Source organism: Pavona decussata, unplaced genomic scaffold (genome assembly GCF_977016875.1).
Source record: "Pavona decussata unplaced genomic scaffold, jaPavDecu1.1 SCAFFOLD_130, whole genome shotgun sequence".
Taxonomy (NCBI): domain Eukaryota; kingdom Metazoa; phylum Cnidaria; class Anthozoa; order Scleractinia; family Agariciidae; genus Pavona; species Pavona decussata.
In genome coordinates this window covers 2,050,092-2,067,500 of record NW_028145544.1, presented here as the reverse complement: position 1 = coordinate 2,067,500, position 17,409 = coordinate 2,050,092, and the positions used below count along the sequence as shown (strand labels likewise).

The 17,409-nt window shown below is 38.2% G+C and overlaps 1 protein-coding gene across 3 annotated transcripts; it reads right to left on the bottom strand.

The window, feature by feature from the left end:
• Positions 1-6,040: 6,040 nt before the first annotated feature.
• LOC146468614 (thyrotropin receptor-like) lies at positions 6,041-14,989 on the bottom strand. 3 transcript variants are annotated; one of them, XM_085124407.1, is made up of 5 exons: positions 14,892-14,989; positions 11,555-11,790; positions 10,152-10,223; positions 9,834-9,905; positions 6,041-9,399 (listed from the first exon to the last, which is right to left on the bottom strand). In XM_085124407.1, exons 2-5 carry the CDS (start codon positions 11,776-11,778, stop codon positions 8,007-8,009), a joined length of 1,761 nt encoding a protein of 586 aa, XP_084980533.1. In that variant the 5' UTR covers positions 11,779-11,790; positions 14,892-14,989; the 3' UTR covers positions 6,041-8,006. The 3 variants fall into 3 exon arrangements, with proteins under 3 accessions (XP_084980533.1, XP_084980532.1, XP_084980534.1); XM_085124406.1 differs by lacking the exon at positions 14,892-14,989 and adding an exon at positions 12,414-12,619; XM_085124408.1 differs by lacking the exons at positions 11,555-11,790; positions 14,892-14,989 and having other exon boundaries at positions 9,845-9,905.
• Positions 14,990-17,409: the final 2,420 nt, after the last annotated feature.

The window sequence follows — 17,409 nt, the reverse complement described above, 5'->3', positions numbered from 1 at the left end:
GGTGATAACAAGGGGGTCTCTGTAAAACGCAGACCGGATGGCGGCGGATGGCGGATGGCGGATGGCGGATGATAAAATGCGGATGACAAAATGCGGATAATAAAATGCGGATGGAAAAATGCGGATGACAAAAAAAATTAAAATAATAAATAAATAAATAAATAAACAATTTCTTACGCCCAATTTCTTTTAGAAAATTATGTAAAAATTACGCGAAAATTAAGTACTGATTCATGCCGAAAGACTTACGCTATGGCTTGACCGTTTGTTATATGTTATGAAGTTGCACTAGGAAATAGCCGGAACAAATTTTTCTAACCGCTTTGCTTGACTTGAGGCGAGGGTACATCTGAAAGCAGTTTTTCGCCGCTTAAAATCGATTTAACGGAAATATCTCGCTCGCTTTTCAAGCAATACAGTCAAGAACCTTTAGCTCATTAAATCAATGTTTGATTAGTTAAGATTTGATGTAGTTTATAAATGAACTAACCGGCAAATCAAGTAAGTTATTTTGCTTACGATATACTGTCTACGTGCGGGTCTAGGGGTAAGCTAAGCCTTCAGTGGCCGTGTAAAACAATGATAATAAGATTTACCTCGACAGAAGCCGGAAGACATTGGTCAGAGCTACAACTAAAATGCTACTATCGCAATTTTGTGACATGCATTACAGTCAACCCAGGTCACGCGTGAACAGTATTTCCAAGAATGAAATGGACATTCGAATTTCTCTTTGTAATGTCCGACGTGTGAATGGAATGTTGGACATTTCTCTGGAAATCGTTCCGAAAAAGACGCATTAACTGAAAAAAAGATTCAAAATACTTGGAAAACAATTGTCATTCTTGAAATATTTAATTAAAATGACATGTAAGTTTCAAAACTCCGTTCAAATTTCAAAAATATCGCTCACGCGTGACATGGGTTGACTGTAAAACGCAAAAGCTATAAATAATCCCTACCATCGTGGGCTGGACCACCATTTTCACCATACATGTACAGTGAACACAAAAAAGGTTAACAAAAATTGCCTGACTTTAAAAAAAGGTTGAAGATCGATTGAGTTTAATCAATTCATTAACTTAACTCACCTCTTCCAAACAAAAGTTGGCTGGCCCAAATCCGCATCGCCTTCCGACAACTCAGACATCGGTTAACCCAGGTGCGCGGTTCATTCACTCGAGCTATTACTTACGCTATTAAACAAGCCTTTCTACGTACAGGTGCCGTGCACGTACAAACGCTCGGTGCAAAATTGACAACTATTTAGGGTAGGGTGGTGTGTCGATCAAGTACTGTAGTGGTAGTAGTGTAGTTTTCTTTGTTAAATGTTAGTTACTAATAAAGATGGGGGAAAAAAGGACTGTAGTGGTGATGTTAAGTTGAAAAGTATGGATCCCGGGATCAAAAAGTACTTCTTCTTCGATGAAAGTGCTTTCTTTTTTTCGGATCCGACGATACATAAAAAAAAAATGTGGGAAATTTGTGATTAATTAATTAATTAATTAATCAATCAATTTAATTTTTATTTTTATTTTTTTGTCATCTGCATTTTATTATCCGCATTTTTCCATCCGCATTTTATTATCCGCATTTTATCATCCGCCGTCCGCCATCCGCCATCCGCCATCCGCCATCCGCCATCCGCCATCCGCCATCCGCCGCCATCCGGTCTGCGTTTTACAGAGACCCATAACAAGGGTGTGGTCGTTTATGTATTCTTGTGTCGGCACAAATACTTTGAAAGGCGGTAAAAATAAAATCTACTCGGATTATTACAGTCGCGCCGCAATGATCCCAAGCCGCGAGTGATCTCCGACCGAAAATGTTCCGTAAATTGAACTGGAAAGGATCGCAAATGGAGGCATGATGATCTACTAATAACGTTGTGCAAAGAAACGAAGAGACAAAGAAACCAACAGCTGTCTTAGTCTAAAGTGTATCTTTCTCGAGGTCCAAACCCAGCTTAGCCTTTTATATACCACTTCTGAAAGAACAGGTAGTCGTTTCATATTCCTTTCGTATAGGTGGTACCCCTACCGTAGAAAAACCTTTTGTTTTTTCGTTTGGTCTGTTCGAGATATTTTGACGGGTCCTTTTAAATAATATGTAATATATTTTAATAGTAACTTCCCTAAGAGCTTTTCAGTAACTATTTACATCATCAGTGAACCAAGTAAAGTCACCTAAATGACAGTTTTCCCTTCTCTTTTTTATACTTCAGGGCTGAGTTGCTCGAAGCCAGGTTAGCACTAACCATTGGTTAAGAGGTATTAAAACCTATAGGTTGTCATGGCATTTAACCTGGGTTAGCGCTAACCATGCTTCGAGCAACTGGGCCCAGCTCGTTAAATCCCTACCCTTAAATGTACTACCGGCCTGAAAAAAGTGCCCTTTCAGGCGCGGAGTCCGTTATGGGGAGTACCCTCCCCCCCCCCCCTCCCCCTTATCCACTCCTCGGGGGTACCAGTTCAAAACTGGAAAAGAAAAAAATAAAAATGATTGTTAAAAAGAAGGAGACAATGATGTACAACTCCCGAGCCGGACCAAGCGATAGAAGTCTGTAGAACAGGCGTGATTTTTTTTGTGTGCGTTTTTCAGGCGAGTGAGTCACCCCACGTTTGTCCTTATTCGACGGTGATAAACTTCATGCGTGACTTGTCACGGTATGGGGCTTTGAGCCAATCAGAAGCGCCGGAAAACGATGGGTTATTTATGCGTTAAGTTCGGTACATTGAGAGGAGCGGCGTCTGAATCATTGTTGCATAATGCGGCAGACCCTGTCGAAATAAACTACATTTACCGTATGAAATTAAACTGCCGTACCAAACTTATTCAGAAGCCGGGTTTTTTTTACTTAATTTCCTTCTTGATCAGGCCTTATTTGTACACAGTCGTATTCTTTTCTTGTCATTTTCCTTGGTAAAAGCGGCTGCCATCTTGAAGTGAAGAAACTATTATGTACAGTTTCATTAATATATACATTTTTATTTGACTTTCAGTTGTTTTGTTTTCCTTAGTTGCCGCTTGTTTGGCGCAACATGAAAACCTTATACTGTAGTACAAAACTACCGGTATTTGTTTTTGCAGCCCACAGAAGCGTTTTCCACAATAGTCTTGGCCGAATGGGTTTCAGGGGTGTGGTCGTTTATGTAGTCTTTTGTCGGCACAAATACTTTGAAAGGCGGTAAAAATAAAACCTACTCGGATTATTACAGTCGCGCCGCAATGATCCCAAGCCGCAAGTGAGCTCCGATCGGAAGTGTACCGTAAATTGAACTGGAAAGGATCGCAAAGGGAGGCATGAAGAGTTTGGAATGGTGTGAACAGTGGAATGGCATGGACAGCAGGCCATGGTTGTCCAAAGAGCGGATGACTCTATCCCGTGGATAAATCGCTATCCAGCGGATAAAATATACTCCAACCAATACATTTTATCCGCTAGATAGTGAGTTATCTGCTGGATAAAGTTGTCGGCCTCTCTTTGAACAACTGATGGAAGAATGGAATGCCGCGCAGAGTGGAATTGAATGGTGTGGACATCGAAATTTTTGTGGACGGTGAAATATCGTGGACAATGGACTGTCATGTCGGGTGAATTGGATTGCTGTGAACAATGAAATCTCTTGTAAAACTGTTCATAATTTTTTTTAACATGCATACATAAAACAAATAAAAAGTCAAGATTCAAAATAACTGCTCTTCAACTTGGGGCGAGCAGACCAGTCGTCAATAAAATAAAAAAGTACACAAACTAAACGTTGTGGGATCCAATAAATACAACCTCCAAACAGATATAATTGTTGGAAAAATCAGGGATGGAGGGAGGCAATATCTGGGTTTTGAGCAGGCAATAATAAATTAAAACTATATTTTTTCATAATCCCATAATCAGTTTGACGAGGATGTAGTAACAAATTAGAAACTGATGATGGATAGGGATGATCTGAAACCATTTTCAGGTAAAACTCAAAAGAGTTTTTTTCGGAGTTTAATATGTTTATTAATTTCTAGGAATTTTATATACAAAACGTAATTTGCACTGTACACTGTCATCTTTTATATCTTTCTCTTTATTGTGGATGAAATACTTTCACCTAAATATAATAACAGAAAGCTCGCTCATTTATCGCGGATTCGTTCTGGTATCTACAAATCAACCTTGTGAAAGCAAGTTTATTCATAGTCAATGAGTTACTTTTTCTAAAATTATATAATGTTCTAACCATACATACATTTATTGTTGCTCACTGGAAAGGCCTTTTAAGCACCAATGTCACAAACCAAAATACTTATTTACAATAAATAAAAATATACATAAACTCTTAACTTTATTTATAAAAATAACGTAATTAATGAGAATTACTAGTATAACTTACAAAGCTAATTATTTCTTCGCAATGCCGCGCTTAAATATACCAGTTCTGGATATAGTCAAACAGAAAAAAAGACGAATAAAATATTTAAATCAATGAACATAGTCAGAAAAGGAATCAATCGTCAAAACTGGGAATAAAGTGTTGCAAAACAAACTGAGCAAGCAACTGTTTGTTTATTTAATCGCACACGGCACAAAAAGCAAAATAAGAGTAAAAATATATATATTACAGAAAATACATGTTTCATTGCTTTTGTTTTGTTCTGCTTTCTTTGTTACCTACAATAGGTATCTTGTTTTGCGCAACATAAAACGTTTTTACTGAACACATTGTATTACTGTACAAGTGTGGTTTTCGTCCTCCGCACAAAACAGTTATCTTGTGACATACGGACTGATTTCGTGTGTCGGGAAGAAACATGAAACAAAAAGACTATCTGTAGCTTTTCTGCATTAAAATTGTACCTTGTTACTAATATGTTGAATAATAAAACAATTGTCTTGCTCGATCTTGCGGAATATCGCCCGATTTTAAAAAGCTCGGCGTAACGGCCTCGTCGGCAAAGTGTCAAAAACCATTTCACGTGATCTTGCAGGATAATCGTGTTAATTACATTACAAAACCAAGTACAATAATTATAATAATAACAATAACAACAACAACAACAACAACAATTATGATAGTAGTAATAATAACAATAACAACAACAAAAATAATAATAATAATAATAATAATAATAATAATCTAATAATAGTAATCTAAAAATAATATAGATTTCTTCCGTTAGTAGCAATGGGTGCGTGTCGGCTCATTTACCTTAAAAACCGATGTAAAGCTCCGCCCGGATTATCAGTGAACGAGGTTAGTTACCACCTAGCTTTTGGTAGTGAAAACATTTTTGTCCTCTGATTGGTGGAATTTCAATCTCACCCACGCACTGGTCTTAAGCAGTAAATATTTAAGGACAGGAGAAAACGCTATCATTGGAGAAAAACGGCGAGCTGTAACTGCAGAAAAATGGCATCAGGCTTGATACACGCCAAAACTGAAGATTTGACTGAAGAGAAGAACACAGAAAAACATGAAGATATAATGAGTACAAGTGCCTCCTGGAAAGCTGAGCCCACATTGTACCTTGAAGACATTCAGGTTCATCTACTTGACGAAAATGAGAAAGATCAAAGTGTTGATGATCATGGAACTCCCCAAGAAATGAAGCAGTACTCGAGTTGCCAAGAACAGACTGACCTTTGTTCAAAACGAGAAGACAAGGCTTGCCGCCGTCGTGTTGGTGTTGTCGAAGCAAGCGATGCATTTTTATCGGCTAAGCGAATGAAAGCACGAGTAATAAGAAAGAAATTCGGAGAGAGTTTGGTCTCAGAAATGCCTCAGGTTTTCAATAAGAAACTGTAAAGATATCCATAATTTTCTCAGTTCTTTTTATAGAGAGAGAGAGAACGTATTTTTCAAATTTTTACAGAATCCTTACCATTTTAGTTGTTGACAATGTAATAAATGTTAAATGTGAAAATTGCCAAAGAAAGTTGCACATTACTCATTAAGTATTGAACTGTGTTGCACACCAACCTTGCGTCGTGGGCTTCCTTTTGAAGCGGCATAGCGCGGAAAAATTGCAAGAAAAGGCGGCAAAGCCGCGGCAAGCTTCGCAATCCAAAAAGGGACCAAATTAAGATTGCGATTCTTTTGTGGAGGAATTTAACCTAGTCAGGAAGCGCATGCGCACGTCGTAAGGGTTGGCACAGTGGTGAAAGCACTCGCTTCCACCGGTTCCATTCTTGGATTCGCGTCATTTGAGGGTTAAGTTTCGGCCTTGCTCTGAGAGGTTTTCTCTGGTTACCCAGGTTTCCCTCCTACTTAATCACTAACATTTACAAATTCCAATTCTATCTGGAGAGTGTGCATTTTTCTTGATGAGGATTTTATATGCTGCAGTTGTTGGTTATTTTTGGTTGAATTGAGCTGATACAGTATATTTTCTGAACTATTTCACCTACTAAAATAAATTTTAAAGACTTCGTAGGAGATTTAATAGCCCAGGCTACTCAATGAATATGTGGAGTCGCAGTGATGTAGTGATAAGCGCGTCGGACGTTCGATCGGACGGTTGGAGGATCGATGGTTCAAGGCTAGCTTAGCGTCATTACTTTGTTGTTTCCTTTGCTCCATATTGTCTCCCTTCACCCTGAGGTGTATAAATGGGCACCGGTGACATACTGCTGGGGTTAACCCTGCGGTGGACTAACAGTCCATCCAGGGGTGGGGTGGGGGAGTATTAGTATTCCCAGTCACTTCATGCTGGGTATCTGGTTATGGATTAGAACCCTTTCAGGGGGAGTAACATGCTCCTTGTCACTTGATGCATTTCATCCAGAGGAGAATGGTGGTCAATTCATGCTGGGTATCCTGTGAGAGAGTAGCAGCCCATCCAGGAGGGGGAGTGGGGGGGGGGGGGGGGGGGCGCGGCGGCAATAGTCCTAGCAAGCCATGTAGGATTTTCCTCACGAACTTAAGGGAGGGAATTCAAATTTTCGTTCAAACAGCAGCAGTTTATGAACCTTGATTCATGTACTTGTCAAAATACCTGCACCCCTGCGTTGACCCGGTTGCTCATTTATAAAAGATAGTCTCCCGCGATTCGAATAATTGAGTTATGGGGCCAGCACTGAAATCCGCTTGGACGAAACAAAGGAGTCTCTTTCTTATTAATATAGATCCACTGAGAGTGTTAGTTTTTCGAGGAAAGCGTCTTATATCTTGATTTCGGCCTTTTTTGTGCGACGTCACTAAGGACTAATTTTCCTTCAACCTTAGATAAATTAATCTTTCTGAAATTCTGGAAACAAGTTTGAATGATGGAATCGTTTACGGGACTTGATGTTTCCATGACAACAAGATTTTGACAGCCATGTCTGGTGATTTGGGATCTTTTTTCATTTTAATTTTATCGCGTAGCTTTTTAATTGCAATACCCATCTAGCGTTTCTTTATTCCTTTACACTACTTTCGAGTCATTTTGGGCGGTTTTCTTCGGTTTTAGCGAAAAGCGAAAAATCCAAGATGGAGGATCCAAGATGGTGGCCGTGCAGAACAAATCGGGTAATTCTCATGTTATTGACGTCATCATTCCATTTTGTGGACCTCAAAGGAAACAGCTTTAGACATAATTGCTTATGTCCAGAAATACACCTAACCCTAAATTTGGGTACTTCATATGAAACAAGCCTTGTTGTCGTTTTCATATGAATTCATGTTTGACAGAATTATGTGTGTTTTAGTGAGAATTAAGGTTAGGGGACACCTTGTTATGTCCATCATACAGTTCATGAGTCTCATCATATCGCCAGGAGTTAGTCGAAACTTGCCAGTTTTGACTTAATCCTGACTACAAAAAAATGTCCGTGGATGGCGAGTACATAGAAATAGATTGAAAATTAAATTGTTTTCCTGAGTCTCCCGATTATATTTTGTTCCTTCTTGGAGAAAAGCCAGTGATATCTTTCTGTTCGCGTTTCCGGAAAGTCGACGCACGAACGCGAAAAGTTTGCTGATTTGAGCATAGTTAGTAGAGTAGACTAACTATGATTTGAGGCCATTTAAGATCGTCTTTTAATTTTGATAGTGGGTCACTTTGTAAAGAACAATTTGAGATGACGCCGTGCTTAACTGAGGAGACGAATGTTGTCGTTCGTTGAGTCTTCTAACAAAGAGAGCTGCGATGTGTGGGGGCATTATACGCAGTTTTAGTATCTTCTGTATCTGCTTTATAAACTGTCCCTGTCTGAAAGCACAAAGGGTGGGATTTATGCAAGCATTAAGCCCAAGACAGGCGATAGGAAACCAGAAGCCAAACACAAACAGAATCTTTGTGTCTTTGTTGCTGTTTAGGTTAATAATATCGTGAATATTCTCCAAGGGCACCAACGTAATCATCAGAATCAGTGGTGTCAGCAACAGAAAAAAATTGGTGGCAACAACAAGGGAAATTTTCTTGAGGATGGCTGTTTCTCTTTTGATGCCAAGATTAGCATCGGATTGGCGAACGAAAAGAAATATTCCCGCGTACAGTGGGATGTTGCTGATGTACAGCGCCACCAGAATACCCGGGCAGATCAGGAAAGTGTCCGATTCACTTGAAACTGGAAAGCTGCACATCATTGTTGGACTGAAAGAAAGATTTGAAACGTGGAGAAGAGGGGAGAGCGCGTATCCCAATGAGAGACCCCAGGCGGACATTAAGCAGACAAATGCCACTTTCTTGCTCAAGCGACGGTTTGGATTCATGCAGTAAACTATCGAGCAATACTTCTCAACAATGAGCAGAAGGGAAGTTACTGCGGCGACACATTGTGCTGAGGTGAATATCACAGTGGCAAGCTGACAGAGAATGCCTCGTCCAAACTTAAGCTTTTGACCAGAACTGATGGCAGTAGTAAACAAAAAGTTAAAGATGTTCAAATCGCCAATAATGATAGAATAAATTCCAACGAGAAGATCGCAAATGGCCATGTTAGTGAGAAGAAGCATCGATGTTGACTGCCAAAGAGATCTTGAGGATAACACTGTTATCAAAATGATTAAGTTAAGCACAATTGCTATTGCACCCATTATGTAAGAACTATAAAACAACTTTTGTGGAACACTTGTTATTTTCCTTCTCTCAGCTGCATCGGGATATTTTACCTGGATGGGTGCACATTTTCTTTGATATTTCAGAGAGCAAAATGGATAAAACCCATGTTCAGCAAATTTTACTGCGGGATTTCTGCGATCCATGTTCGGTGTGAATGGAAAGGAAATGTTTGCCTTGGCCATGTTGAACAGCGTGCAGTTGAAGCATTCTTTACTCCATGTAACACCGAGTATTCTCATAAGTGACTGCAGTTTTAAAATGTTTTCATCAGGGATCCAAGTGCTTCCAGTCACATCTAGAGTCAGGAGGTTCGGAAGTTGTGTGATTACGTCACCTTCCCATCTTTGCAACGGATTAAAGCTAAGGTCTCTGTGGAATAATGAATATTATACCAAAATAATTATGCGACGGGTAAGGAGCCTGATCTAAAATTTCAAGTATCTCATGCAGGATCCAAAGTAATTGTAACCATGAAATAAACTTCATGTCATTTTTGTTTTGGGGGGTTTAAATGTAAAGCAACTGCGCTCTCTTGTTTTGAAATCAGACCGACCATATTTGTAATCACAATCATTAATAGTGAAAGAGAATTGAGTTTTTCATTGCGGTTAACTCTGAACTCTTGCCGCAGTTTTTTTTTTTTTTGAGCGATAATAGAGTTGACTTAACTGAGGGAATGACTGGACACCCCCATGCTCCCTTCTCAGTTTACCACCGTCGTAATTATTTATCAATTTGTGTTAACTAGAATCATTAGAAAGATTCAGCAATGTAAGAAATGTAACGTTTAAGCTCATACTCACAGGATTTTTACCTTAAGCAGCGTTCCAAAGGCACCATCTTTAATGCTGGAGATATGGTTGTGAGCCAAAGAACTAAAGTGACACCAATAACAAGTGATTAGTTGTATGCTTGGCTTTTAGATGACAAACCAAGAAACTAAAGTGCTTCCGCTTTCTAAATACGATAAACTTGTAATTACACAAGAAAGGACCAAGCCCACTCATCGTTCTAAAGATAGTGGTGATGATGATGACGATGATGATGATGATGATGATGATGATGATGATGATGATGATGATGATGATGGTGGAAGGATAGTTGTGTTTCTGATTACTTACAGGTTTGTTAGCTGACTCTGGTTCCAAAGAAATTCCGTGGGTACTCTTTCAAGACTGTTCCTGGACAGATCTCTGGAAAATAGGATAATAAAAGGAAAAAAAGGTTAATTGAAAGAAAAATCAATTTATTAACACTATTAAGATTTAGCACTAGGGATAGGGGTTGTGCAGAAATTACCTAGGATGACTCTAAACATTCACAAACCTTTTTGAAATATTTAAGAGAAAGCTATAAAATTTCGTGACATATCCGACAATCACTTGGCAAATTTTGGTATGACATTTCATTATTCACATATCTTGATGTTTCCCTGGCAACAACGTTTTGACAGGCATCCTACTTAAAATTTTGTAGCATCGTAACTTTTACGTTTTAAAATCATTTCAGTGCTCTTTACCAGTTTTGATTTATTGTGGGTCAAATTGACAGTTTCCTTGGATTTTGAAGAAAATGTGAACTCCAAGATGGCGGCTGTTCAAAAGCAGTGACGTAATTCCCGCGTCATATGAGGATGAAGTAGGAGCCGATTATGGCTCCCGAGATGAAGTCATCATTCTTTTTTGCGCGCCTAAGGAACCAGTTTTGGACGACCTTTTGAGTGTGTTCACGGCGGCCATATTGGAAGAGCGAAACAATAGAATGATTCTCCTTTGGGAAATAAATTTTATTTTTATGCAAATATTTTTTTATAGAAGGCTCCTCGAATATGGTCGCCGTGAACACACACTATATACTCTCTACGTTTCATTGTCTTGGTTTTAAATAAATTAGTTTATAGTTAATCTACAAATCCCCCTGAACCTGTAATCTAACCCCCCCCCCCCCCATCCCTCCCCAAAATCTAGTGACCAACAAGTGGTGAACTGGCATTAAAGCTGGTTGCTTGACTGAATATGTGTCGTGTTGGTTACGCGAATGGAAATCGGCCATGGAATATTAGTGTTAACTGTTTCAATCTGCTAACCTTTGGTACTGACGGTTTTATTGTCAAACTTAACCAACCAATTTTGAAACGCAAAATTCCCTTCAGTGATTGATAAACTTTCCCGAAAGCAAGCCTTGGGACACAGTGTCGGCTCAGTGTGACTGGGTGTGAATATGGAGCGACAGTGTTTAAAATAGAGCGAGCGCGCGTAGGAACGACAGTGTTTTGTTGTTGTTTTGGTTTTATGATTGAGGCTTAAAGTTTTAGTGATCTCTACAAGATTCATCAGAAAGTCACTTTTTTTTCGGCAAACCTTGAATTACGAAATTATTGATAGTTGATGCTTTTGTTGGTCTTAAAATAACTTATCATTAAAAACTAATTTAAAATGAAATAAGGCATGTATAGAAGTAGGAGTCCCTCAGTTCTTTCCCTTGTCTTTAACACTATGAATGACACCAAAGACTGTCTTCTTACAGTGATTCAAAAAGAATAAAAGGTGATGGTGATCCTGAAGAACCATTCAGTCGACAGGTAGCATCCCAGAATCCATTTGGAGTTAAGGTGCAGTCACACAGTACGTCAACGTCACAACGCTTTGGATAAATGGTCGGGACGCTAGAGTTCCCGGAACCCTGGGCACTAGAATCCAGGTGACGCAGAGGTAATGCACTTACGAATAGCCACAGCACTTTCATCATGAAAGCTATCGGCTGAAATGATAATTTAAAAGAACCGTTAAAGCGAGTAGAAAAATGTTAAGCTAAATATAAACGAACCATGATATCATTAATCTGCTTCATATGACCAATGACGGGTGAATAAGTTTAGAGATCACGGGGCTGTTTTAAGGTTATCCACAATTTGTTTGTTTCCCCATCCTCGAGACTCTCCAGGGTTAACATTGGAGAACTAAAACAAATGGTAATCATTTCTGAGTCCTATAAAAGCAAGATCCAAGGCCACCCCAATTCAGGAGTTACATTGATACTTACATCATGGCTTTTTGCAGAACTGGTTAAAAATTCTTAACAGAAGACTATATTTATGATTCGTTATTACACTATTTATTACCTGAAATTTATATTTTCTGACATCTCCTTGTAAAATTGTTATCACTGATTATTCCAAAACCAGAATGATATCGCAAGCTTAGTTAAAACATCGTTATCCTTCGAGCAGGGAAAAGTTTCTACATTTTTGTCACCAAAATGCCAAAAATTCAAAATGGGTCATGTAAAATCCCCTTGAGTATTCATCTTTACCTTTTCTTAAATACCCGATTACAGTTCATGTTTGGTTTCTAATTTGATGAGTTCTCTTGTCTTCGTCTTACCTTATTAGTCCTTAAGTCTTTAACGAATTAATTTGAGTTTGTAGATGAAATCTTTCAAAGTGTCACATTCAAAGCTTCAGAAGGCTGTTGAGTGGTATACCTGCGGTAATCCTTCAAGCTCGAGTGGGAAAACTGCTATTAGAAATTTTCTCCCATTTGCTAATTCTGTTAGTTTAGAAGGCTGCGAAGGTGAGGTGTATCTAATAAGCAAAACGAATCTTCCCGCTGTGTTTTTAATCTGTGTGGTGCAAGAAAGGATTTCCGTCCGCTGTCATTGAAGTAAGCGATTTAATTATAGAAACCAATTTCATAATACCGTTTCCTTATAAACCCATTTCCTAATTCAGCGGAATTTTCGGTTCACCCATAATAACCATTGTTAAAGTTTCCGCTTCGTTTTCTCATAACCAATTTGGTTTAGATTTACATTCTAATCCTTGGCTTGGTGACAATGAAAAATCTTATCGACTGTGGGCAACATTCATACAAAATTGATATTTTCTGACATGGATCGTTCAAACTTTTGACATTTTTCCATGTTTTTCGTTAAGCTAAGGAATGTATCAATCCAACTTACAAGGCAATTCACCGAATTTTTTCTTAACCAATATTCTTTCCTTGTATGCTTGCGAAAACAACTCCCAAACTTAACCTTTAAACAAAAGATCTGAAAATTTTAACAAAGCGGCCCTGTTGTTCTTTTGTCTCAACGAGCCATTGCTTTGAAGCTATCCCGGGTTTCGCCTCTGAAACAACTACACAAAGCTGATAGAAAAATATCAATTTTTTATAAGTTGCTTTTGTCTTGACGAAGTGGAGAGGAGATTAACCCTCGAAAGACTGATCGAAATTGTGACAACTTAAATTTTGTAATTAGTTCCTTAATATCAGGTACTATCTCGCTGTTTCCCGGAACTTATAATTAAATCAGCCGGGTTGTCCTCGTCATAACATCTGATAACGATAATTATTTTGGCCAGCTATACTGATCCTAAAAATTCCCCGGAGGTAAATGCTATATTGTCCACTATATCATCCCAATCATTCCTTGCTTTTTTAAAACGACTTGTTCCTTTTAATGTATTCTCTGACCTGCATACGGGCGAACAGGATGGTTGCTGTATATTTTACCACGGTAGCTTGCGAACATAACACATGCAGCCAACAGGCTAACAGAAAGCCATATTTTTTGTGAAATTCGTCCCTCTGCCAGAAAAATTGTGTATGCTAGGTTTGAAATTTTAAGAACTTTCTGTGTATTTTTATTAGCGCTTTTAGGGTTTCCATATACTAAGAATTATGGGTAAATGTACCATGTCAGTCGCCATTTTTTTTTTTTTTGGCCGGTGGATTAAACTACTGAGCAGTACTTTCCTGTGGTGCTTTTTTTTATTTTCTGTGAAAGGTCGATCTTGCGTTTGAGTTTGTGCATGAAAGGGTTACCTGACTGCTGATTAAGAATACCTTAATTCCGAGATATCTAACGATAAACACTTCGAACAATTGATGAAAACATTGTTACTAATTGATACATCCACTCAAGTCTAATTGAAATTTGTTTAACTCAGTAAACCAAGCCATCCGCGTTTAATATTTCGAGCTCTGACGCGCAAACCTTCACGATGCTGGTTAGAGAAATTAAAATAGTACTCGATGAAGATAAAAAGAAGAAGAAGAAGTTTTACTTGCTCTCTGAAGCTAATGACAATTTGGCAAATAGTGTTGTTTAAATAAAAGAAATAAATTTACATTTTAATTGCAATATTCTATTATTAGAGCCTGGGGGCTAAGTTAACTGGAAAGTTTTCTAGTTAGCCCCCAGCCTTTTAGTTTCGCCTTTTAATACAGGTGAAAAGAATATGCTACAAAGAGTTTGACTAAATTATTTAAGATGTATAATATAAAACAAGATATAAGATAATACATAACTGAATATAGAAAAGAACGCAATTAAAAACAAGATCTTGAGTTAAAAATTAAAACATATAAACCAAGAGATGTTTTCTTCCATAAAGATAACTGAGTACAATTTCCCCGCAGGTGTTTCACGGCATGATTATTACATTTTTTGCATTTTTTTGCCTGTATGTAGTCTTCAGTAATACTTCTAATATCTTAACTGAAGGCAGGAAATCTACTGCAAATTTGCGCACATCTAAATGTTGCCATGTGCTCACCCCAGTTGATGTTTGCACTGGTTAATTCAGAAGTACAATAATGCCGAAGAGGTATAATTTAATATATTTAGACGAGCACTGTGACTTCGTGGTCATCTGAATACTGTGCACACTACTGCACCTTAACTCTCAGTCTTATCTTCAAGTGCATCACTGAGGGAATTTAATTTACTTAAAGGATCGTCAATGAAGATATCCACTCCGTGATACTAATCAAACCCGGGCCACTTGTCTTCTTGTAACTTAATTTTAACATTTTTCAGATTAAGTAAAAATAACATTTTTTTTTCGTACTGTTTACCTGTGGTTTTCGATGAATCTAATTCCTGATCCAACTGCAAATCTGGGGGAGTTGTTCCAAGCTAAGAATTAAACTAGCAAAATATTCTGGCCTGTGACAACTGATTCGTCGCTAAACTTCCTGCAACCGATCAAACGTTCGAATTCGCCCCTGTTCCTTTTATAGCGCAATCGAAAGCAACCGAAATAATTTTGTCAACTTGCTTTCATCCGGCAGTATTCTATTGCGATACTTTGAGTTGACATCATTGTTGTTGAACATTGAACATTGATTAGAAGCACTAAAATCAAAGGCGCTTCCTTCATAAATAAAGTGCAATTTGGAAAGTCTTTTTTAATAATTGCGTTTTATACTTCCGCGGTTCGACGGTTTTCAAATGTTTTTGAATTCAAAATAGATATCAAGAAAGTACCATTTTGTTCTTTGAATCCCCTATTACCTTTAACGTTTTCAACGCCGGGAAGGCAGCTTGTTACTTTGGACTGATTTCAGCTTTCAGTTTCAACAAACGATCTTTTTTGTTCAATTGAACCTATTAAATTAGTCAATGTTAACTTTTTGTGTTTTCTGTACACGTATTATTAGGTACCTTCAGTTATTAAAAATTACAGGAACAAGTCAAGCTGTCTCCTGGATTGACAAGACATTCTTGTCTGTTAATTTCCTTTGTTTCTTCACAAACTGGAGAGCATTTCCGTTGTTAGCTCAACTGTGAAATCCAAGCTACTTTTGACAGTTTTTAATCTCCTTTTCGCTACCACTTTACTTTGTTTTTGTATTTTTTTTATTTACTGACTACAGTGCTTTTATCGATATTTCTATATAATGTTCGTGAACATATATAATTTGAGATCGACATCCTGATAATTTGAGGTAAAAGAACGCAATAAGTGTGCAAATAGAGAAAGTTGGAGTGTTCGCTACCTTCTATAATGGGAAAGGTGACATATCTTAGAAAAAACTGAAATTATTTTTTCAGTACGTATACACGTTTGGATTTGAGCCGGTAATTTCCTAGTTTTCTTGTCACCAGAAATGAGAGCCAAACAACACTCAGAAAGTATTAAGGATATAGAAATGATTACAATTAAAAAATAAATCAAGCACATAAAGCTTTTACGCTTTTTAAAATACACTGAGGTGCAAAGAGCTTTGTTACTGACAAAGAGATATCAGCCACCAGCTCTTGCTGAAAAAAAAAATGAAAAAAGAAAGGAAAAGAAAAATAACCGTCTAAGCTGATATTTTGTAACACCTGCCGATGATCCTTTCCCGCGAAACACGCTTCGAAAAAAAAATGGCGTAAAAATGTTCTTTTCCTCGTTTATACCGGCGCGCTCTCTTTTTGCATTGTTTTCCCTGTTTTTCCCCAGGCTGGTCGTTACTGTTAATGCGCGGCCTTGAGCAGTTCTTACGAAACTCTCCTTTTCCGTCCGTACAAATATGAAGGAAAAAAATGGTGCCAGTGGGAAAATGTTGCAAACAACGTCAATCTACTTTTTGAATAATCATTCTCGTCGTAGTAGAGTGTTAGGATGTTTTCTTTTGCTATCTAGACGTTATGTATTTCATCTCGCCCGCTAGCACCAATTCCCTGTACAAATAGTGTTTTTTGTTTGTGTTTGTTTTTTCGTTCGTTCTATTTTTTTTTTTTTTTTTCACTTTTTATTTTTACGTTATTTTTATAGATACCTTTACGGCTGCACATGTGAACAAAGAAATTTAATAAACACGGATAATTACCAATTCACATTTTGTATCCTCAAACCTTTCACTTGTCCTCTTATATACCACTCATCTGCTCTTGAATTTGCCACATTTCCAGGGCCAAACTGGCTCGGATTTGTGACAAATTCGAGGTGCTTTTGTCCCCGCCACGCTGCTGGGTTTACACTTCAGGCGGGGAATCCTGGATACGCCTACGTGGCTGGAGCTAACGATGGGGAAGGCAGAGGGGACTCCCCCCCCCCCCCCCTCCCCTCCGAGTTTCCTGCGCCTATCAACACAGGCTAATCCGATATACGAATAAGGCTAACGTTCAAAACTTCAGCACTCGATTGTCTTTACGATGGCCAAATTGCCTTACAAACACTGGCATTCGTTTCCACTCCCCACTGATGCAGCACAACAGTCCGGGATAGTCTTGGACGATTCTGGGATGCTTTTGAATCTCCAATCGAATGTAGTATATCGAATTTGGGATCGTTTGCATTCGGTGTACTGTTTCAGTGTAAACGTTAGTATATATTATATTACCAGGATTTCTTAAGAGCCAAATAATGGTATGAATGCAAGAAGTCAGGGTCCCAGTTTGGGGTAAACACTTGCGAATCTATCTCACGATTCGCGGTTAACAGTAAACAAACAAACAAATAAATAAATAAATAAATAAATAAATAAATAAATAAATAACAACAACAACTGGGAGTCCAACTTTACTTGGACCCCCTCTTAGAATCATCACAGGGCCCTGTGTGGCCTGGTGACCAACGAGTGAGCATTGATTTCTTTGGTCAGC